This window comes from Taeniopygia guttata, chromosome 3 (assembly GCF_048771995.1).
Source record: "Taeniopygia guttata chromosome 3, bTaeGut7.mat, whole genome shotgun sequence".
Taxonomy (NCBI): Eukaryota; Metazoa; Chordata; class Aves; order Passeriformes; family Estrildidae; genus Taeniopygia; species Taeniopygia guttata.
Genome location: NC_133027.1, coordinates 1,272,501 through 1,296,208, shown reverse-complemented (window position 1 = coordinate 1,296,208; position 23,708 = coordinate 1,272,501). Strand labels below are relative to the sequence as shown.

At 55.3% G+C, this 23,708-nt stretch overlaps 1 protein-coding gene across 1 annotated transcript in view; it reads left to right on the top strand.

The window, feature by feature from the left end:
* Positions 1 to 10,965: 10,965 nt before the first annotated feature.
* KCNK3 (potassium two pore domain channel subfamily K member 3) overlaps positions 10,966 to 23,708 on the top strand; it is a 37,611-nt gene continuing 24,868 nt past the window's right edge. Inside the window, exon 1 of the mRNA XM_041714942.2 lies at positions 10,966 to 11,357. Coding sequence (XP_041570876.2) covers positions 11,075 to 11,357 — 283 coding nt within the window. The 5' untranslated portion in view covers positions 10,966 to 11,074. The remainder of the gene's footprint in view (positions 11,358 to 23,708) is intronic.

The following is a 23,708-nucleotide window of genomic DNA, read 5'->3' as shown; positions in this document are numbered from 1 at the left end:
TTCCACTGGGATGGATCCCGGCTGATTCCTTGGGATTGGAGCATTCCACAGGGATGGATCCCGGCTGATTCCCTGGAATTGGGACGTTCCACCGGGATGGATCCCGGCTGATTCCCTGGGATTGGGACACTCCACTGGGATGGATCCCGGCTGATTCCCTGGGATTGGGACATTCCACAGGGATGGATCCCGGCTGATTCCCTGGAACCGTGACATTCCACTGGGATGGATCCCGGTTTCCTCCCTGGAATTGTGGCATTCCAATATCCCACCGGGATGAGCAGCAGGGATTTGCGGGATCAGTTTCCCAGCTGGAATCTGTGGGATTTTCCCTTTCCCGCCCCATTCCCGCTGCACCCGGAGAATGGAATTCCCAGTGGGAAAGGGGAGCTTGGGATTTTGGGATCTTGGGAAGGAATTCCTGGCTGGGCTGGAATTCCCAGAGGATCCCTGGGAGTGTCCAAGGGTGGGTTTGGATCACTTCGGGATCATGGGAAGCGTCCCTGGGATGGGATTGGAGATCCATGGCCCTCACCCAAACCATTCCGGGATTCTGGGATCACAGTAATTTGGAATCCATTCAGGGGGATTTTTATGGAATTTGGGGGTGGAAAAGGGATGGGAGACCCTTCCTGGAGTCCCAAATTCCCAGTGAAGCCCCTGGATCCTGAAAATTCCTTCTCCAGGAGGAATCGGGATGGGGATGGATCCAATCCCAGGCTGGGAGAGCCGGGAATGTGCAGCTGGATCAGGGAAGGATCCAGGGAATTTTCGGAGCCTTTTCCAGAGGGAAAGGAGAGCTGGAATTTGGGGAAGGGCTGGAGGAGCAGGAGCCAGGGAATGGAATTCCCAGTGGGAAAGGGGAGCTTGGGATTTTGGGATCTTGGGCAGGAATTCCCGGCTGAGAGGGAGGGGAGAGGCTGGGCTGGAATTCCCAAGGAAGCTGCGGCTGCCCCTGGATCCCTGGGAGTGTCCAAGGAAAGACTGGAGTAACGAATCCCATTATCCCATTATCCCATTAATTATCCCATTATCCCATTATCCCATCCCAGCTCTGTTTTCCAGAGGGAGGAGTCTCTCAGGAATTCCCCGGATATCCCAAAATTCAGGAGGGCCCCAGGCTGGGTCCTGTTCCATCAGTGCCCATTCCCGGTGGGATATCCAGGGATCCCAAATTCCCATCCTGGGAGAAGGGATCCGCCGGCACGGCTGCCTCGGGATACCTGGAGCCACCTCCAGAAGGTCCTTTCCTTCGGCCCATTCCCAAATCCCTGGATTGCAATTCCAGAGCTCCCACCCCAACCCCCTCAGTCCCAAAATCCTCCCTCAGAGATGGGATAACAGCGAATTCCCAACGCTTCCCATTCCTGGATTTCCACTCCCAAAGGCCCTCCAAGGGCAGCGACGGGAAGAAAATTCCCACAGGATTTTCCCGAGGGGGGTCGGGAAGGACACGGAGCCGGGACCCTGCAGGAACCGCGTCAGCCAAGGCCGATCCCACGGGAATCGCCGGCTGCCGGCACCGAGATCCATTAGGATCCCACAAAAGCCAACCGGAGCTTTTTGGGAATGACTCGGCGGAAGAGCGGGAGAACATTCGGCTTTTTAGGAGCAATTTCGGGTGGATTTTTTTCCCTTTAATTCCTTTTATTTTTGGCAGCGGGGAGGGAGCAAATGGCCCGGCTGGAGCCCGGATCCATTTGTGGTTTTCCAGAGGCAGCAGCGGCCGGAGTTCGGGAATCTCCGGGGACCAGGGAATGACTCAGGTCGGGAAAGGAGAGGGGAAAAGGAGAGGGAAACTGGGATGGGAGAGGGAAACTGGGATGGGAGAGGGAAACTGGGATGGGAAATGGGAACTGGGATGGGGAGAGGGAAACTGGGATGGGAGAGGGAAACTGGGATGGGAGAGGGAAACTGGGATGGGGAGAGAGGGAAACTGGGATGGGGAGATGGAAACTGGGATGGGGAAAGGGAAACTGGGATGGGGAGAGGGAAACTGGGATGGGAGAGGGAAACTGGGATGGGGGAAAAGGAAACTGGGATGGGGAGAGGGAAACTGGGATGGGGAAACTGGGATGGGGGAAAGGGAAACTGGGATGGGGGAAAAGGAAACTGGGATGGGAGAGGGAAACTGGGATGGGGAGGGGGAAACTGGGATGGGAGAGGGAAACTGGGATGGGAGAGGGAAACTGGGATGGGAGAGGGAAACTGGGATGGGGAGAGGGAAACTGGGATGGGGAGAGGGGAACTGGGATGGGGAGAGGGAAACTGGGATGGGGAGAGGGAAACTGGGATGGGGGAAAAGGAAACTGGGATGGGAGAGGGAAACTGGGATGGGAGATGGGAACTGGGATGGGGAGATTGGAACTGGGATGGGAGAGGGAAACTGGGATGGGAAAGGGAAACTGGGATGGGAGAGGGAAACTGGGATGGGAGAGGGAAACTGGGATGGGAGAGGGAAACTGGGATGGGAGAGGGAAACTGGGATGGGGAGAGGGAAACTGGGATGGGAACTGGGATGGGAGAGGGAAACTGGGATGGGGAGATGGAAACTGGGATGGGAGAGGGAAACTGGGATGGGGAGAGGGAACTGGGATGGGAGAGGGAAACTGGGATGGGAGAGGGAAACTGGGATGGGAGAGGGAAACTGGGATGGGGAGAGGGAACTGGGATGGGAGAGGGAAACTGGGATGGGAGAGGGAAACTGGGATGGGAGAGGGAAACTGGGATGGGAGAGGGAAACTGGGATGGGAGAGGGAAACTGGGATGGGGGAAAGGGAAACTGGGATGGGAAAGGGAAACTGGGATGGGGAAAGGGAAACTGGGATGGGAGAGGGAAACTGGGATGGGAGAGGGAAACTGGGATGGGAGAGGGAAACTGGGATGGGAGAGGGAAACTGGGATGGGAGAGGGAAACTGGGATGGAGATGGGAAACTGGGATGGGAGAGGGAAACTGGGATGGGAGAGGGAAACTGGGATGGGAGAGGGAAACTGGGATGGGAGAGAGAAACTGGGATGGGAGAGGGAAACTGGGATGGGAGAGGGAAACTGGGATGGGAGAGGGAAACTGGGATGGGGAGAGGGAAACTGGGATGGAGATGGGAACTGGGATGGGAGAGGGAAACTGGGATGGGAGAGGGAAACTGGGATGGGAGAGGGAAACTGGGATGGGAGAGGGAAACTGGGATGGAGATGGGAAACTGGGATGGGAGAGGGAAACTGGGATGGGAGAGGGAAACTGGGATGGGAGAGGGAAACTGGGATGGGAGAGGGAAACTGGGATGGGAGAGAGAAACTGGGATGGGGAGAGGGAAACTGGGATGGGAGAGGGAAACTGGGATGGGAGAGGGAAACTGGGATGGGAGAGGGAAACTGGGATGGGAGAGGGAAACTGGGATGGGAGAGGGAAACTGGGATGGGAGAGGGAAACTGGGATGGGGGAGAGGGAAACTGGGATGGGAGAGGGAAACTGGGATGGGAGAGGGAAACTGGGATGGGGAGAGGGAAACTGGGATGGGAAATGGAAACTGGGATGGGAGAGGGAAACTGGGATGGGGAGATGGGAACTGGGATGGGGGAAAGGGAAACTGGGATGGGGGAAAGGGAAACTGGGATGGGAAAGGGAAACTGGGATGGGGAGATGGGAACTGGGATGGGGAGAGGGAAACTGGGATGGGGAGATGGGAACTGGGATGGGGAGAGGGAAACTGGGATGGGAGAGGGAAACTGGGATGGGAGAGGGAAACTGGGATGGGAGAGGGAAACTGGGATGGGGAAAGGGAAACTGGGATGGGAGAGGGAAACTGGGATGGGGAGAGGGAAACTGGGATGGGAGAGGGAAACTGGGATGGGAGAGGGAAACTGGGATGGGGAGAGGGAAACTGGGATGGGAGAGGGAAACTGGGATGGGAGAGGGAAACTGGGATGGGAGAGGGAAACTGGGATGGGGAGAGAGGGAAACTGGGATGGGGGAAAAGGGAAACTGGGATGGGAGAGGGAAACTGGGATGGGGAGAGGGAAACTGGGATGGGGAGAGGGAAACTGGGATGGGAGAGGGAAACTGGGATGGGGAGAGAGGGAAACTGGGATGGGGGAAAGGGAAACTGGGATGGGAGAGGGAAACTGGGATGGGAGAGGGAAACTGGGATGGGGAGAGGGAAACTGGGATGGGGAGAGGGAAACTGGGATGGGAGATGGAAACTGGGATGGGAGAGGGAAACTGGGATGGGAGATGGAAACTGGGATGGGGAAACTGGGATGGGAGAGGGAAACTGGGATGGGAAACTGGGATGGAAGAGGGAAACTGGGATGGGGGAAAGGGAAACTGGGATGGGAGAGGGAAACTGGGATGGGAGATGGAAACTGGGATGGGGAAACTGGGATGGGAGAGGGAAACTGGGATGGGAAACTGGGATGGAAGAGGGAAACTGGGATGGGGGAAAGGGAAACTGGGATGGGGAGAGGGAAACTGGGATGGGAGATGGGAACTGGGATGGGAGAGGGAAACTGGGATGGGAGATGGAAACTGGGATGGGGAAACTGGGATGGGAGAGGGAAACTGGGATGGGAAACTGGGATGGAAGAGGGAAACTGGGATGGGGGAAAGGGAAACTGGGATGGGAGAGGGAAACTGGGATGGGAGATGGAAACTGGGATGGGGAAACTGGGATGGGAGAGGGAAACTGGGATGGGAGAGGGAAACTGGGATGGGAGAGGGAAACTGGGATGGGAGAGGGAAACTGGGATGGGAGAGGGAAACTGGGATGGGGAGAGGGAAACTGGGATGGGAGAGGGAAACTGGGATGGGAGAGGGAAACTGGGATGGGAAAGGGAAACTGGGATGGGAGAGGGAAACTGGGATGGGGAGGGGGAAACTGGGATGGGGAGATGGAAACTGGGATGGGAGAGGGAAACTGGGATGGGAGAGAGGGAAACTGGGATGGGGAAAGGGAAACTGGGATGGGGAAAGGGAAACTGGGATGGGGAGAGGGAAACTGGGATGGGAGAGGGAAACTGGGATGGGAGATGGGAACTGGGATGGGAGAGGGAAACTGGGATGGGAGAGGGAAACTGGGATGGGAAAGGGAAACTGGGATGGGAAAGGGAAACTGGGATGGAGATGGGAAACTGGGATGGAGATGGGAAACTGGGATGGGGAGAGGGAAACTGGGATGGGAGAGGGAAACTGGGATGGGAGAGGGAAACTGGGATGGGGAGAGGGGAACTGGGATGGGAGAGGGAAACTGGGATGGGAGAGGGAAACTGGGATGGGAGATGAGAACTGGGATGGGAGAGGGAAACTGGGATGGGAGAGGGAAACTGGGATGGGGAGATGGGAACTGGGATGGGGAGATGGAAACTGGGATGGGAGAGGGAAACTGGGATGGGAGATGGGAACTGGGATGGGGAGAGAGGGAAACTGGGATGGGGGAGAGGGAAACTGGGATGGGAGAGGGAAACTGGGATGGGGAGAGGGAAACTGGGATGGGAGAGGGAAACTGGGATGGGGGAAAGGGAAACTGGGATGGGGAGATGGGAACTGGGATGGGAAATGGGAACTGGGATGGGAGAGGGAAACTGGGATGGGGAAAAGGGAAACTGGGATGGGGAGAGAGGGAAACTGGGATGGGAGAGGGAAACTGGGATGGGGGAAAGGGAAACTGGGATGGGGAGATGGGAAATGGGATCCCCCGGGACTCACGTGGCAGGAGCAGCGTTTTTGGGAATCCGGATCCGCGGGATTCCTCCCAGCCGGAAAAGTTCCTCGGCCTTTTCCCGGTCCCGCGGAGCAGCAGCTGCTGTGACAGCTTGTGTTGGATCTGGCTGCTCCCGCTTGGCTCGGCATGGAGCTGGGAAAACGGGAACAGCCTGGCAGCCACGGCAGCCCGGGAATTGCATCCCAAATATCCCAATGGCATCCCGGGAATCGCATCCCAAATATCCCAACAGGAGCCCGGGAATTGCATCCCAAATATCCCAACAGCATCCCGGGAATCGCATCCCAAATGTCCCAATGGCATCCCGGGAGACACATCCCAAATATCCCAACAACATCCTGGGAATCGCATCCCAAATATCCCAATAACATCCTGGGAATCGCATCCCAAAATTTCTGATCCCCCGAATCTCGGGGATCACATCCCAACCATCCCATGAACATCCTGGGAAACACATCCAAACCTTCCCATTAGTATCCCAGGAAACCCCACACCCCATAACCCCTCACCCCACACCCCACACCCCATAACCCCTCACCCCACACCCCACACCCCATAACCCCTCACCCCATAACCCCTCACCCCATAACCCCATAACCCCACACCCATAACCCCACACCCATAACTGCACACCCCATAACCCCACACCCCATAACCCCTCACCCCATAACCCCATAACCCCACACCCATAACCCCACACCCCATAACTCTACACCCCACAGCTCTGCACCCCATAACGCACAGTACCCCATTAACCCTGCTCCCAGTGACCCCAGTGTCCCCCTATCCCAGTGACCCCAGTGGCCCCAGTGTCACCCATATCCCACATCCCACATCCCAAATCCCATATCCCCTATCCCATATCCCATATCCCATATCCCATATCTCATATCCCACATCCCATATCCCATATCCCATATCCCACATCCCACATCCCACATCCCATATCCCACATCCCACATCCCATATCCCATATCCCATATCCCACATCCCACATCCCACATCCCATATCCCACATCCCACATCCCATATCCCATATCCCATATCCCATATCCCACATCCCACATCCCGTATCCCATATCCAATATCCCATATCCCACATCCCATATCCCACATCCCACATCCCACATCCCATATCCCATATCCCACATCCCACATCCCATATCCCACATCCCATATCCAATATCCCATATCCCATATCCCATATCCCATATCCCATATCCCATATCCCACATCCCATATCCCACATCCCATATCCAATATCCCATATCCCACATCCCATATCCAATATCCCATATCCCATATCCCACATCCCATATCCCACATCCCACATCCCACATCCCATATCCCACATCCCATATCCCATATCCCACATCCTGTATCCCATATCCCATATCCCACATCCCATATCCAATATCCCATATCCCATATCCCACATCCCATATCCAATATCCCATATCCCATATCCCACATCCCATATCCCACATCCCACATCCCACATCCCATATCCCATATCCCACATCCCATATCCCACATCCCATATCCCATATCCCATATCCCATATCCCATATCCCATATCCCATATCCCATATCCCACATCCCATATCCCATATCCCATATCCCATATCCCATATCCCATATCCCATATCCCATATCCCATATCCCATATCCCACACCCCATATCCCATATCCCATATCCCATATCCCACATCCCATATCCCATATCCCACATCCCATATCCCATATCCCATATCCCACATCCCATATCCCATATCCCACATCCCATATCCCACATCCCATATCCCATATCCCATATCCCATATCCCATATCCCATATCCCATATCCCATATCCCACATCCCATATCCCATATCCCATATCCCATATCCCATATCCCATATCCCATATCCCATATCCCATATCCCACATCCCATATCCCATATCCCATATCCCATATCCCACATCCCATATCCCATATCCCACATCCCATATCCCATATCCCATATCCCATATCCCACATCCCATATCCCATATCCCACATCCTGTATCCCATATCCCACATCCCAAATCCCATATCCCATATCCCATATCCCACATCCCATATCCCACATCCTGTATCCCATATCCCATATCCCATATCCCATATCCCATATCCCATATCCCACATCCCATATCCCATATCCCATATCCCATATCCCATATCCCACATCCCATATCCCATATCCCATATCCCATATCCCACATCCCATATCCCATATCCCCTATCCCATATCCCATATCCCACACCCCATATCCCATATCCCATATCCCACACCCCATATCCCATATCCCATATCCCACATCCCATATCCCATATCCCACATCCCATATCCCATATCCCATATCCCACATCCCATATCCCATATCCCATATCCCATATCCCACATCCCATATCCCATATCCCATATCCCATATCCCACATCCCATATCCCATATCCCATATCCCATATCCCATATCCCATATCCCATATCCCACATCCCATATCCCGAAATCAGCGGGACACGGAGCTGAGAGGAGAGCACGGAGCTGCTCCGAGAGCCGGGAATGTTCTCCGGGATCGGGGAAGGATCCAGGGAATCCTTGGAGCCGCTTCCCGATCCCCAAGGGGCTCCAGGAGAGCTGGAATTTGGGAATGGGCTGGAGGGGCAGGAGCCAGGGAATGGAATTCCCAGTGGGAAAGGGGAGCTTGGGATTTTGGGATCTGGGGAAGGAATTCCTGGCTGGGCTGGAATTCCCAGTGGGAAAGGGGAGTTGGGATTTTGGGATCTTGGGAAGGAATTCCCGGCTGGGCTGGAATTCCCAGAGAATCCCTGGATCCCTGGCAGTGCCCAAGGAAAGGTGGGATGGGATAATGGGATAATGGGATAATGGGATGGGATGGGATGGGTTGTTGGGATGGGATGGGATGGGATGGGATCCATGGGATCCATGGGATGGGATCCATGGGATTGGGTGCAGGTGCAGACACAGCTCTGGGGCAGGGTTGGGATTTGGGGTTTGGGATCTGGGCTTTGGGGTTTGGGGTTTTGGAACCTCTTCCCAGAGTTCGGATTTGGGCTTTGGGAGCTGTTCCCAGGGTAGGGATTTGGGCTTTGGGGTTTTGGGATCTGTTCCTAAGTTTGGGATTTGAGCTTTGGGGGTTTGGGATCTGTTCCCAGGGCTGGGATTTGGGACCTGTCCCAGAATAGGGATTTGGGACCTGTTCCCAGGTTTGGGATATGGGGTTTGGGAGTTGTTCCCAGAGCTGGGATTTGGGGTTTGGGAGCTGTTCCCAGGGTAGGGATTTGGGTTTTGGGGTTTTGGGATCTGTTCCTATGTTTGGGATTTGAGCTTTGGGGTTTTGGGAGCTGTTCCCAGGGCTGGGATTTGGGATATGGGAGCTGTTCCCAGAGTTCGGATTTTGGCTTTGGGAGCTGTTCCCAGGGAGGGGATCTCGGCTTTGTGGTTTGGGAGCTGTTCCCAGATTTGGGGTTTGGGTTTGGGAGCTGTTCTGAGATTTGGGGTTTGGGAGTTGTTCCCAGGTTTGGGATCTGGGCTTTGCGGTTTGGGAGCTGTTCCCAGGGTTTGGCTTTGGGGTTTTGGGAGCTGTTCCTAAGTTAGGGATTTGGGCTTTGGGGTTTTGGGAGCTGTTCCCAGAGTTTGTATTTGGGATCTGTTCCCAGAGCTGGGATTTGGGGTTTGGGAGTTGTTCCCAGAGATGGGATTTGGGCTTTCTGGTTTGGGACCTGTTCCCGGAGTTAGGATTTGGGGTTTTGGGAGCTGTTCCCAGAGCTGGGATTTGGGACCTGTCCCAGAGCTGGGATTTGGGGTTTGGGAGTTGTTCCCAGAGCTGGGATTTGGGACCTGCTCCCAGAGTTGGGATTTGGGACCTGTCCCAGAGCTGGATTTGGGACCTGTTCCCAGGTTTGGGATTTGGGGTTTGGGAGTTGTTCCCAGAGCTGGGATTTGGGATTTGGGACCTGTTCCCAGGTTTGGGATCTGGGGTTTGGGAGTTGTTCCCAGAGCTGGGATTTGGGACCTGTTCCCAGGTTTGGGATCTGGGGTTTGGGGGTTGTTCCCAGAGCTGGGATTTGGGGTTTTGGGAGCTGTTCCCAGAGCTGGGATTTGGGGTTTGGGAGTTGTTCCCAAAGTTGGGATTTGGGACCTGTCCCAGAATTGGATCTGGGACCTGTTCCCAGGTTTGGGATTTGGGGTTTGAGACCTGTTCCCAAAGCTGGGATTTGGGACCTGTTCCAGAGCTGGGATTTGGGATTTGGGACCTGTTCCCAGAGTTGGGATTTGGGGTTTGGGACCTGTTCCCAGAGTTGGGATTTGGGGTTTGGGAGTTGTTCCCAGGTTTGGGATTTGGGGTTTGGGAGTTGTTCCCAGAGCTGGGATTTGGGACCTTTCCCAGGTTTAGGATTTGGGGTTTGTGAGTTTCTCCCAGGGCTGCGCTCCAGGACCTGTTCCCATTTTTGGGAACCGCGCTCCGTGATTCGGAATCACTTCCCTGAGCGGACACCTCCCCGGGCACCATCCCCGCTCCGGGAACCGCTCCGGGAACCGCTCCGGGCACCGGGAACCGCTCCGGGAACCGCTCCGGGCACCGGGAACCGCTCCGGGAACCGCTCCGGGCACCGGGAACCGCTCCGGGAACCGCTCCGGGAACCGCTCCGGGAACCGCTCCGGGGCACCGCTCCGGGCACCATCCCTGCTCCGGGAACCGCTCCGGGCACCATCCGCGCTCCGGGAACCGCTCCGGGCACCATCCGCGCTCCGGGAACCGCTCCGGGCACCATCCACGCTCCGGGAACCGCTCCGGAACCGCTCCGGGAACCGCTCCGGGAACCGCTCCGGGAACCGCTCCGGGAACCGCTCCGGGCACCATCCCCGCTCCGGGCACCATCCGCGCTCCGGGAACCGCTCCGGGAACCGCTCCGGGAACCGCTCGGGGCACCGCTCCGGGCACCATCCCTGCTCCGGGAACCGCTCCGGGCACCATCCCCGCTCCGGGAACCGCTCCGGGCACCATCCGCGCTCCGGGACCTCTCCGGGAACCGCTCCGGGCACCATCCACACTCCGGGAACCGCTCCGGGCACCGCTCCGGTCCGTCCCCAGCGGGGCCCCGTGCGACCCTCGGGGGGTCCCCGGGGCGGTGGTGCTGAAGGACAGCTCCGCCCCCTCCCCTCCCCCATCCTCCCCCATCCCTCCTCCTCCTCCTCCTCCTCCTCTCCCTCTCCGCCGCCGCTGCCGGTCCTCCCCCGCCGCCGCCGTGCCCGCCGCCGCCGCCATGCCCCGACCGGCCCCGCCGCGCCCCGCGGCCGCCGCCGGCGCACCATGAAGCGGCAGAACGTGCGGACGCTGGCGCTGATCGGCTGCACCTTCACCTACCTGCTGGTGGGCGCCGCCGTCTTCGACGCGCTCGAGTCCGAGGCGGAGACGGCGGAGCGGCGGCGGCTGGAGGCCAAGAGCGACGAGCTGAGGAGAAAGTACAACCTGAGCGCCGAGAGCTACCGGGAGCTCGAGCGGGTGGTGCTCAAGCTCAAGCCGCACAAGGCCGGCGTCCAGTGGAAATTCGCCGGTTCCTTCTACTTCGCCATCACCGTCATCACCACCATAGGTACCGGCTGCCCCCCGCCCCGCCCCGCCCGGCTCCCCTCGTTCTGCCGCTGGGATCGGGGGATCCGCACGGGAAGCGCCGGGAAAGCCCCGCCTGGCCCCGGGGGAGCGGGGGGAAATGGGAGATCGGGGATTTCTCTGCCCGGAGACACCCCCCGCCGCCGCCGCCCGTCCTGTGGGACCGGGAGATCCCCCTGCCAGGACCTTCTGCCTTCCTATCCCTTGGGATTGCGGCGATCCCCCTGCCAGGACCCTCCTCTCTTCCATCCCGTGGGATCGGGTGATCCCTCTGTTACCCATCCCGGTGTTTTTGGGGCGATCCCCCTGCCAGGACCCTCTGCTTTCCCATCCCAATGTGACCGGGGCGATCCCCCTGCCAGGACCCTCCTCTCTCCCATCCCGGTGGGATCGGGGCGGTCCCCCTCTCTCCCATCCCGCTGTTTTTGGGGCCATTCCCCTGCCAGGACCCTCCTCTCTCCCATGCCGATGTGACCGGGGCTATCCCCCTGCCAGGACCCTCCTCTCTCTTATCCCTTGGGATTGGGGTGATCCCCCTGCCAGGACCCCCTTGTCTCCCATCCCGGTGGGATCGGGGCGATCCCCCTGCCAGGACCTTCCTCTCTCTTATCCCTTGGGATCGGGGCGATCCCCCTGCCAGGACCCTCCTCTCTTCCATCCCGTGGGACCGGGAGATCCCCCTGCCAGAACCCTCCTCACTCCTATCATGGTGGGATCAGGGCGATTCCCCTGCCAGGACCCTCTGCTTTCCCATCCCTTGGGATTGGGGCCATCTCCCTGCCAGGACCTTCCTCTCTCTTATCCCTTGGGATCGGGACGATCCCCCTGCCAGGACTCCCCTCTCTCCCATCCTGGTGTTTTTGGGGCCATTCCCCTGCCAGGACCCTCCTCTCTCCCATCATGGTGGGATTGGGGCGATCCCCCTGCCAGGACCCTCTGCCTTCCTATCCCTTGGGATCGGGGAGATCCCCCTGCCAGGACCCTCCTCTCTCCCATCCCGATGTGACCGGGGCGGTCCCCCTCTCTCCCATCCCGGTGTTTTTGGGGCCATTCCCCTGCCAGGACCCTCCTCTCTCCCATCCCGGTGGGATCGCGGCCATCCCCCTGCCAGGACCCTCCTCTCTCTCATCCCGATGGGACCGGGAGATCCCCCTGCCAGGACCCTCTGCCTTCCTATCCCTTGGGATCGGGGCGATCCCCCTGCCAGGACCCTCCTCTCTCCCATCCCGGTGTTTTTGGGGCGATCCCCCTGCCAGGACCCTCCTCTCTCTTATCCCTTGGGATTGGGCCGATCCCCCTGCCAGGACCCTCTGCTTTCCCATCCCTTGGGATCGGGGCGATCTCCCTTCCAGGACCCTCCTCTCTCCCATCCCGGTGGAATCGGGCGATCCCTCCCCAGCTCCTCCAGAACCGGGGAATACCAACCAGGACCCCCTTGTCTCCCATCCCGGTGTTTTTGGGGCCATTCCCCTGCCAGGACCCTCCTCTCTCCCATCCCTCGGGATCGGGGCGATCCCCCTGCCAGGACCCTCCTCTCTCCCATCCCGGTGGGATCGGGCCGATCCCCCTGCCAGGACCCCCTTGTCTCCCATCCTGGTGTTTTGGGGGTGATCCCCCTGCCAGGACCCTCCTCTCTCCCATCCCGGTGGGATCGGGGCCATCCCCCTGCCAGGACCCTCCTCTCTCCCATCCCTCGGGATCGGGGCCATCCCCCTGCCAGGACCTTCCGCTCTCCCATCCCTCGGGATCGGGGCGATCCCCCTCTCTTCCATCCCGGTGGGCCCAGGGCGATCCCCCTGCCAGGACCCTCCTCTCTGCCAGGACCCTCCTCTCTCCCATCCCGGTGTTTTTGGGGCCATTCCCCTGCCAGGACCCCCCTCTCTCCCATCCCGCTGTTTTCGGGGCGATTCCCGTGTCCCTGTAGGGTCCCTGTAGGGTCCCCAGCCCCATGGGGACAGGGACGTGCCCCTGTAGGGTCCCTGTGGGTCCCCAGCCCCACGGGGACAGGGACGTGTCCCTGTAGGGTCCCCCAGCCCAGGGGAGGTGACAGGGCCATGTCCCCACCCCCCCAGGCTCTCCCAGGGGGTGTCACCGCTGTCCCCCATGCTCAGGGATGTCCCCAGCCCTGTCCCCACCCTGAGATCGTCACTGGGGGTGCCCCCTTTGGGACCCCCCCCCATGTCACCCCCATTGTCACCCCCCTGTCACCTCCATTGTCACCTCCATTGTCACCTCCCTGTCACCCCCCTGTCACCTCCATTGTCACCCCCTGTCACCCCCATTGTCACCCCCATTGTCACCCCTCTGTCACCCCTTTGGCCTTTGGGGCCCCTCCAGGGTTGCCCGGGGTCACCCAGTGTCCCCTGGTCCCCAAGTGCCCCCCAGGAAGGGCCTGTCACACGGATTTGGGGTGTCCCCAGGGCTGTCACACGGATTTGGGGTGTCCCTTAGGCTGTCACACGGATTCGGGGTGTCCCTGGGGCTGTCACACGGATTTTGGGGTGTCCCCGGGGCTGTCACACAGATTTGGGTTGTCCCTGGGGCTGTCACACGGATTTGGGGTGTCCCTGGGGCTGTCACACAGATTTTGGGGTGTCCCCGGGTCCCCAAGGCTGTCACACGGATTTTGGGGTGTCCCTGGGGCTGTCACACGGATTTTGGGGTGTCCCCAAGGCTGTCACATGGATTTGGGGTGTCCCTGGGGCTGCCACACAGATTTGGGGTGTCCCCAAGGCTGTCACACGGATTTGGGGTGTCCCCAGGGCTGTCACACGGATTTGGGGTGTCCCTGGGGCTGCCACACAGATTTGGGGTGTCCCCAAGGCTGTCACACGGATTTGGGGTGTCCCTGGGGCTGTCACACAGATTTGGGGTGTCCCTGGGGCTGTCACACGGATTTTGGGGTGTCTCTGGGGCTGTCACACGGATTTTGGGGTGTCCCCAGGGCTGTCACACGGATTTGGGGTGTCCCTGGGTGCCCAGAGAGGAAACACCGGGCTCGGGGTGTTCGTTATTCCCGGGGTTTTATCCTGGTGTTCGCTATTCCCGGGGTTTTATCCCGGTGCTCGTTATTCCCAGGGTTTTATCCCGGTGTTCGTTATTCCCAGTGTTCGTTATTCCCAGAGCTTTTATCCCGGTGTTAGTTATTCCCAGGGTTTTATCCCAGTGTTTGTTATTCCCGGGGGTTTTATCCCGGTGTTCGTTATTCCCGGGGTTTTATCCCAGTGTTTGTCATTCCCGGGGTTTTTATCCCAGTCATTCCTGAGATTCTTATCCCGGTGTTCGTGATTCCTGGGACTTTTATCCCGATGTTTGTTATTCCCAATGTTCGTTATTCCCAGAGCTTTTATCCCGGTGCTCGTTATTCCCGGGGTTTTATCCCGGTGTTCGTTATTCCTGGGGGTTTATCCCGGTGCTCGTTATTCCCGGGACTTTTATCCCAGTGTTTGTCATTCCCGGGGGGTTTATCCCAGTCATTCCTGAGATTCTTATCCCGGTGCTCGTTATTCCTGGGACTTTTATCCCGATGTTTGTTATTCCCAGTGTTCGTTATTCCCAGAGCTTTTATCCCGGTGTTCGTTATTCCCAGTGTTGCTATCCCGGTGTTTGTTATTCCCAGAATTTTTATCCTGGTGTTTGCTATTCCCAGAGCTTTTATGCTGTTTGTCATTCCCGGAGCTTTTATCCCGGTGTTCGTTATTCCCGGAGCTTTTATCCCGGTGTTTTCCATTCCCGTTATCCCGGTGTCAGTGTCAGGGTGTTCATTATTCCCAGGGTTGTTTTCCCAACGTTCTTATTCCCATTATCTCAGTCTCAGGAATATTCCCAAGGCTTTTATCCCGGTGTTTGTAATTCCCGGAGCTGTTATCCCGGTGTTTGTCATTCCAGGAACTGTTATCCCAGTGTTTGTCGTTCCCGGGGCATTTATCCCGGTGTTTGTCATTCCCAGAGTTGTTATTCCCACCCTCAGGGTGTTCATTATTCCCGGAGCTGTTTTCCCAGTGTCAGGCTGTTATTCCCAACTTTTATCCCGGTGTTTGTTATTCCCGTTTTTTTCCCCCAATGTTTATTATTCCCATTATCCCAGTGTTTGTTATTCCCAGATTTGTTATCCCGATGTTTGTCATTCCCACCCTCAGGGTGTTCGTTATTCCCGGGGCTGTTTTCCCAACGTTCATTATTCCCATTATCCTGGTGTCAGGCTGTTATTCCCAGGCTTTTATCCCAATGTTTGTCATTCCCATTATCCCGGTGTCCGGGTGTTTGTCACTCCCAGCGCCATTATCCCAGTGCTTGTTATTCCCGTTTTTTTCCCCAATGTTTATTATTCCCATTATCCCGGTGTTTCTTATTCCCGGGTTTTTTTTCCCAAAGTTTATTATTCCCATTATCCCGGTGTTTGTTATTCCCGGGTTTTTTTTCCCAATGTTTATTATTCCCATTATCCCGGTGCTTGTTATTCCCGGTTTTTTTCCCAATGTTTATTATTCCCATTATCCCGGGGTTTCTTATTCCCGTTTTTTTTTCCGAAAGTTTATTATTCCCATTATCCCGGTGTTTGTTATTCCCGGGTTTTTTCCCAATGTTTATTATTCCCATTATCCCGGTGTTTGTTATTCCCAGTTTTTTCCCCAATGTTTATTATTACCATTATCCCGGTGTTTGTAATTCCCAGATTTGTTATCCCAATGTTTGTCATTCCCACCCTCAGGGCGTTCATAATTCCCAGGGCTGTTTTCCCAATGTTCATTATTCCCATTATCCCGGTGTCAGGCTGTCATTCCCGGGGCATTTATCCCAGTGTTTGTTGTTCCCAGAGTTGTTATTCCCACTCTCAGGGTGTTCATTATTCCCGGAGCTGTTATCCCAGTGTCAGGCTGTTATTCCCAAAGCTGTTATCCCAGTGTTTGTTATTCCCAGAGCTTTTATCCCGGTGTTTGTCATTCCCAGAGTTGTTATCCCGGTGTTTGTTGTTCCCAGAGTTGTTATTCCCACTCTCAGGGTGTTTGTCATTCCCGGGGCTGTTTTCCCAGTGTTTGTCATTCCCGGGGCTGTTATCCCGGTTATCCCGGTGTCAGGGTGTTTGTTATTCCCGGGCCTTTTATCCCAGTATTTGTTATTCCCAAAGCTGTTATCCCGGTGTTTGCCATTCCCATTATCCCGGTGTTGTGTCAGGGTGTTTCATTATTCCAAGGCTTTTATCCCGGTGTTTGTCATTCCCACCTTCAGGGTGTTCATTATTCCCGGGGCTGTTTTCCCAATGTTCATTATTCCCATTATCCCGGTGTTTGTCATTCCCGGGGCATTTATCCCGGTGTTTGTCATTCCCAGAGTTCTTATTCCCACTCTCAGGGTGTTCATTATTCCCAGAGCTGTTATCCCAGTGTCAGGCTGTTATTCCCAACTTTTATCCCGGTGTTTGTCATTCCCAGAGTTGTTATTCCCACTCTCAGGGCGTTCATTATTCCCGGGGCTGTTATCCCGGTGTTTGTTATTCCCGTTTTTTTTTCCCAGTGTTTATTATTCCCATTAACCTGGTGTTTGTTATTCCCAGATTTGTTATCCCGGTGTTTGTTGTTCCCACCCTCAGGGCGTTCATTATTCCCAGGGCTGTTTTCCCAATGTTCATTATTCCCATTATCCTGGTGTCAGGATGTCATTCCCGGGGCTTTTATCCCCCCAGTGTTTGTCATTCCCGGAGCTGTTATCCCGGTGTTTGTTATTCCCAAAGCTGTTATCCCGGTTTTTGTCATTCCCAGAGTTGTTATTCCCACTCTCAGGGTGTTCATTATTCCCAGGGCTGTTATCCCAGTGTCAGGCTGTTATTCCCAGCTGTTATCCCGGTGTTTGTCGTTCCCGGAGCTGTTATCCCGGTTATCCCGGTGTCAGGGTGTTTGTTATTCCCGGGGCTTTTATCCCAGTGTTTGTTGTGCCCAGAGCTGTTATCCCAGTGTTTGCCATTCCCATTATCCCGGTGTTGTGTCAGGGTGTTCATTATTCCAAGGCTTTTATCCCGGTGTTTGTTATTCCCACCCTCAGGGTGTTCATTATTCCCGGGGCTGTTTTCCCAATGTTCATTATTCCCACTATCCCGGTGTCAGGATGTCATTCCCAGAGCTGTTATCCCGGTGTTTGTTATTCCCGTTTTTTTCCCCAATGTTTATTATTCCCATTATCCCGGTGTTTGTTATTCCCAGTTTTTTTCCCAATATTTATTATTCCCATTATCCCGGTGTTTGTTATTCCCAGGTTTTTTTCCCAAACTTTATTACTCCCATTATCCCGGTGTTTGTTATTCCCAGGTTTTTTTCCCGAAGTTTATTATTCCCATTATCCCGGTGTTTGTTATTCCCGGGTTTTTTTCCCAATGTTTATTATTCCCATTATCCCGGTGTTTGTCATTCCCATGATTCCCATTATCCTGGGGTCTGCCATTCCCGTTATTCCGGAGTCAGGGTGTTTATTGTTCCCATTATCCCGGTGTTTGCCATTCCCATTATCCCATTATCCCGGTGTTTGCCATTCCCATTATCCCATTATCCCGGTGTTTGCCATTCCCATTATCCCATTATCCCGGTGTTTGCCATTCCCATTATCCCATTATCCCGGTGTTTGCCATTCCCATTATCCCATTTTCCTGGTATTTGCTATTCTCATTATCCCATTATCCCGGTGTTTGCCATTCCCATTATCCCAGTGCTTAGTATTCCCATAATCCGGGTGTTTATTATTCCCATTATCCCAGTTTTTACCATTCCCACTATCCCATTATCCCGGTGTTTGCCATTCCCGTTATTCCCATTATCCCAGTGTTTGCCATTCCCGTTATTCCCGTTATCCCAACGTTTGCCATTCCCATTATTTCCATTATCCCAATGTCTGCCATTCCCATTATTTCCATTATCCCGGTGTTTGTTTCCCATTCCCATTATCCCATTATCCCAGTGTTTGCCATTCTCATTATCCCATTATCCTGGTATTTGTTATTCCCATTATCCCATTATCCCAGTGTTTGCCATTCCCATTATCCCATGATCCTGGTGTTTACTATTCCCATTATCCCAGTGTTTAGTATTCCCATAATCCGGGTGTTTATTATTCACGTTATCCCGGTTTTTACCATTCCCATTATCCCATTATCCAATGTTTGCCATTCCCATTTTTCCTGTTATCCCAATGTTTGCCATTCCCATTATTTCCATTATCCCGGTGTTTGTTTGCCATTCCCATTATTTCCATTATCCTGGTGTTTGCCATTCCCATCATTCCCATTATCCCGGTGTTTGCCATTCCCATTATCCCAGTTCTTAGTATTCCCATAATCCGGGTGTTTATTATTCCCGTTATCTCAGTTTTTACCATTCCCACTATCCCATGATCCTGGTGTTTGCCATTCCCATTATTCCCATTATCCCAATGTTTGCCATTCCCATTATTCCCATTATCCCGGTGTTTGTTTGCCATTCCCATTATCCCTTTATCCTGGTGTTTGGCATTCCCATTATCCCATGATCCCGGTGTTTGCCATTCCGGTTATTCCCGTTATCCCGATGTTTGCCATTCCCATTATCCCATTATCCCGGTGTTTGCCATTCCCATTATCCCATTTTCCTGGTATTTGCTATTCCCATTATCCCAGTGCTTAGTATTCCCATAATCCGGGTGTTTATTATTCCCATTATCCCAATTTTTACCATTCCCACTATCCCATGATCCTGGTGTTTGCCATTCCCATTATCCCATTATCCGTGTTTGCCATTCCCATTATCCCATTATCCCAACGTTTGCCATTCCCATTATCCCATTATCCCGGTGTTTGCCATTCCCGTTATTCCCATTATCCCGGTGTTTGCCATTCCCATTATCCCATTATCCCGGTGTTTGCCATTCCCGTTATTCCCATTATCCCGGTGTTTGCCATTCCCATTATCCCATTTTCCTGGTATTTGCTATTACCATTATCCCATTATCCCAGTGTTTGCCATTCCCATTATCCCATTATCCCGGTGTTTGCCATTCCCATTATCCTAATGTTTGCCATTCCCATTATCCCATTATCCCAGTGTTTGTCATTCCTGTTATTCCCATTATCCCGGTATTTGCCATTCCCATTATCCCGGCCCCATCCTCTCCCGGCTGCCGGGAGCAGCTGGAAAATCTCTGGAATTGCGGCCGAGCCTCCGGTGTTGGATGGGAGGGGGGATCTGGGAATCTCCAGCAGGATCCAGCGGGATCCAGCCCATCCCAAGGATCCTGGAATGCCGGGAAGGGACACGGATCCACTGGGATCCATCCCAAGGAACCGTGGCCTCGGGCAGGGATTCCTGATCCCGGAATTCCCGATCCCGCTGCCGGGAGCTGGGAATGCTGGAGCAGGGCTGATCCCACCCCAAACACTGAATCCCAAAAATTCCAGCTGCTCCCGGCGCTCCCAACCCTAAATCCTGGAGTTGGGCTCCAAGTGGGAGCCGCTCTGGGATCGGGACGAGGATTCCCAATATCCCAAATGTGGGAATTGCAGAGGGAATGGCCCCAGATGCCTTTCCCCGTATCCAGCCCGATTTTCCTGGAATTTTGGGATTGTGGGGAAGGGGCTGGGACACCCGGATGTGCGGGAAAATCCCAAAATCCCATTATTTGGGTGGCCGGATATGGCAGCAACGCAGGGATGAGGCTGGAATGAGAGGAGACCCCTCCGAATCCAGGGAAAAAGGGGAGGAAAATCTGGGATTACCGATCCTGCTGGGAAAACTTTTAATCCATTTGGGTTTTTTTTATTTTTTTCCTCTTTATCCATGAAAAAAAAACGGGAGAGAAGCAGTTCCCGGCGCTGCTCCAAAGTTTTCCTGCGGCTCCCGTGAAATTCCAGAGGCAGGAATGGCCCCTCTGTCCCCATCCCGCAATTCCAGAGGCTGGAATGTCCCCTCTGTTCCATCCCGAGCCAGGACGGGCTGCGCTGGCTCTGGATGGCTCCCAAAAATCCCAATCCCAAAAATCCCAATCCCAAAAGTCCCAATCCCAAAAATCCCGATCCCAAACATCCCGATCCCAAATGTGCCGATCCCAGAAGTCTCGATCCCAGAAATCCTGATCCCAAAAGTCCCGATACCAGAAGAACTCATCCCAAAAATCCCGATCCCAAAAATCCTGATCCCAAAAATCCCAATCCCAAAAGTCACAATCCCAAAAGTCCCAATCCCAAAAGTCCCAATCCCAAAAGTGCCAATCCCAAAAGTCACGATCCCTAAAATCCCAATCTCAAAAGTGCCGATCCCAAATGTGCTGATCCCAAACGTGCCGATCCCAGAAGTCTCGATCCCAGAAATCCGAATTCCAAAAGTCCTGATACCAGAAGTGCTGATCCCAAAAATCCCAATCTCAAAAGTGCTGATCCCAAAAATCCCGATCCCAAAAGTCCCAATCCCAAAAATCCTGATCCCAAAAGTCCCGATCCCAGAAGTGCTGATCCCAAAAATCCCAATCTCAAAAGTGCTGATCCCAAAAATCCTGATCCCAAAAGTGCCGATCCTAAATGTGCCGATCCTAAATGTGCTGATCCCAAATGTGCCGATCCCAAATGTGCCGATCCCAGAAGTCTCGATCCCAGAAATCCGGATTCCAAAAGTACCGATCCCAAAAGTCCCAATCCCAAAAATCCTGATCCCGAAAGTCCCGATCCCAAACGTGCCGATCCCAGAAGTCTCGATCCCAGAAATCCCGATCCCAAAAGTCCCGATACCAGAAGACCTGATCCCAAAAGTCCCGATTCCAAAAGTGCAAATCCCAAAAATCCCAATCCCAAAAGTCCCAATCCCAAAAGTCCCGTTCCCAAAAGTCCCGATCCCAAAAATCTCGATCCCAAAAATCCCGATCCCAAAAGTGCCATTCCCAAAAGTCCCGATCCCAAATGTGCCGATCCCAGAAGTCTCGATCCCAGAAATCCTGATCCCAAAAGTCCCGATCCCAAACGTGCCGATCCCAAAAATCCCGATCCCAAAAATCCCGATCCCAGCAGTGCAGATCCCGCCCCTCCCCTCCCCCGCGGCCGCAGCGGGAGCAGGTGGCAAATGCCACCGCGGTGTCACCATCTGTCACCGCCGGGAACGGGGCCGGGCCCGTTTGTCCCCGTTTGTCACCGCCTGTCCCCCCTGGCCCCGTTTGTCACCCCCTTGTCCTCCTTCTGTCCCCCTGTCCTTCTGTCCCCTCTGTCCCTCTGTCCCTCTGTCCCTCTGTCCCTCTGTCCCTCTGTCCCTCTGTCCCCTCTCTGTCCCCTCTCTGTCCCTCTGTCCCTCTGTCCCTCTGTCCCCTCTGTCCCCTCTCTGTCCCTCTGTCCCTCTGTCCCTCTGTCCCTCTGTCCCTCTGTCCCTGTGTCCCTCTGTCCCCTCTGTGTCCCTCTGTCCCTCTGTCCCTCTGTCCCTCTGTCCCTGTGTCCCTCTGTCCCCTCTGTGTCCCTCTGTCCCTCTGTCCCCTCTGTCCCTCTGTCCCTCTGTCCCTCTGTCCCTCTGTCCCTCTGTCCCTGTGTCCCTCTGTCCCCTCTGTGTCCCTCTGTCCCTCTGTCCCCTCTGTCCCTCTGTCCCCCCGTCCCTCTGTCCCCTCTCTGTCCCTCTGTCCCTCTGTCCCTCTGTCCCTCTGTCCCCCCGTCCCTCTGTCCCCTCTCTGTCCCTCTGTCCCTCTGTCCCTCTGTCCCTCTGTCCCTCTGTCCCCTCTGTCCCTCTGTCCCCTCTGTCCCCTCTCTGTCCCTCTGTCCCTCTGTCCCCTCTCTGTCCCTCTGTGTCCCTCTGTCCCTCTGTCCCTCTGTCCCCTCTCTGTCCCTCTGTCCCTCTGTCCCCTCTGTGTCCCTGTGTCCCTGTGTCCCTGTGTCCCTCTGTCCCTCTGTCCCCTCTGTCCCTCTGTCCCCTCTGTCCCCTCTGTCCCTCTGTCCCTTCTCTGTCCCTCTGTCCCCTCTGTCCCCTCTCTGTCCCTCTGTCCCTCGGTCCCTCTGTCCCTCTGTCCTTCTGTCCCTCTGTCCCTCTGTCCCTCGGTCCCTCTGTCCCCTCTGTCCCTCTGTCCCTCTGTCCCCTCTCTGTCCCTCTGTCCCTCTGTCCCCTCTCTGTCCCTCTGTGTCCCTCTGTCCCTCTGTCCCTCTGTCCCCTCTGTCCCTCTGTCCCTCTGTCCCCTCTGTCCCTCTGTCCCTTCTCTGTCCCTCTGTCCCTCTGTCCCTCTGTCCCTCTCTCATCATCTCCATCCCAGTCCCCATCCCGTCATCTCTGTCCCAGTCCCCATCCCATAAACCCCATCCCAAATCCCCACCCCAAATCCCCATCCCAAATCCCCATCCCACATTGCCACCCCACATCCTCATCCCATCATCTCAGTCCCAGATCCCCATCCCAAATCCCCACCCCAAATCCCCATCCCATATTCCCCACCCCAAATCCCCATCCCAAATCCCCACCCAAAATCCCCATCCCATAATCCCCATCCCCAGTCCCCATCCCAAACCCCCATCCCTAATCCCGATCCCAAATCCCCATCACAGATCCCCATCCCAAACCCAAACCCCATCCCAAACCCATCCCAAACCCATCCCAAATCCCCACCCCAAATCCCCATCCCATAATCCCCATCCCAAATCCCCATCACAGATCCCCATCCCAAACCCAAACCCCATCCCAAACCCCATCCCAAACCCATCCCAAACCCATCCCAAATCCCCACCCCAAACCCATCCCAAACCCATCCCAAACCCATCCCAAACCCATCCCAAACCCATCCCAAACCCATCCCAAACCCATCCCAAACCCCATTCCAAAACCCATCCCAAACCCATCCCATCCCCATCCCCAAACCCCATCCCAAACCCATCCCAAACCCATCCCAAATCCCCACCCCAAACCCATCCCAAACCCATCCCAAACCCCATCCCAAACCCATCCCAAACCCATCCCAAACCCATCCCTAACCCATCCCAAACCCATCCCAAACCCATCCCAAACCCCATTCCAAAACCCATCCCAAACCCATCCCATCCCCATCCCAAACCCCATCCCAAAACCCATCCTATATCCCCATCCCATATCCCCACCCCAAATCCCCACCCCACATCCCCATCCCAAATCCCCACCCCACATTGCCACCCTACATCCTCATCCCATCATCTCAGTCCCAGATCCCCATCCCAAATCCCCACCCCAAATCCCCATCCCATAATCCCCACCCCGGATCCCCATCCCAAATCCCCACCCCACATCCCCATCCCAAATCCCCATCCCAAACCCCATCCCAAACCCATCCCAAACCCATCCCAAACCCCATCCCCAATCCCCATCCCAAACCCATCCCAAATCCCCATCCC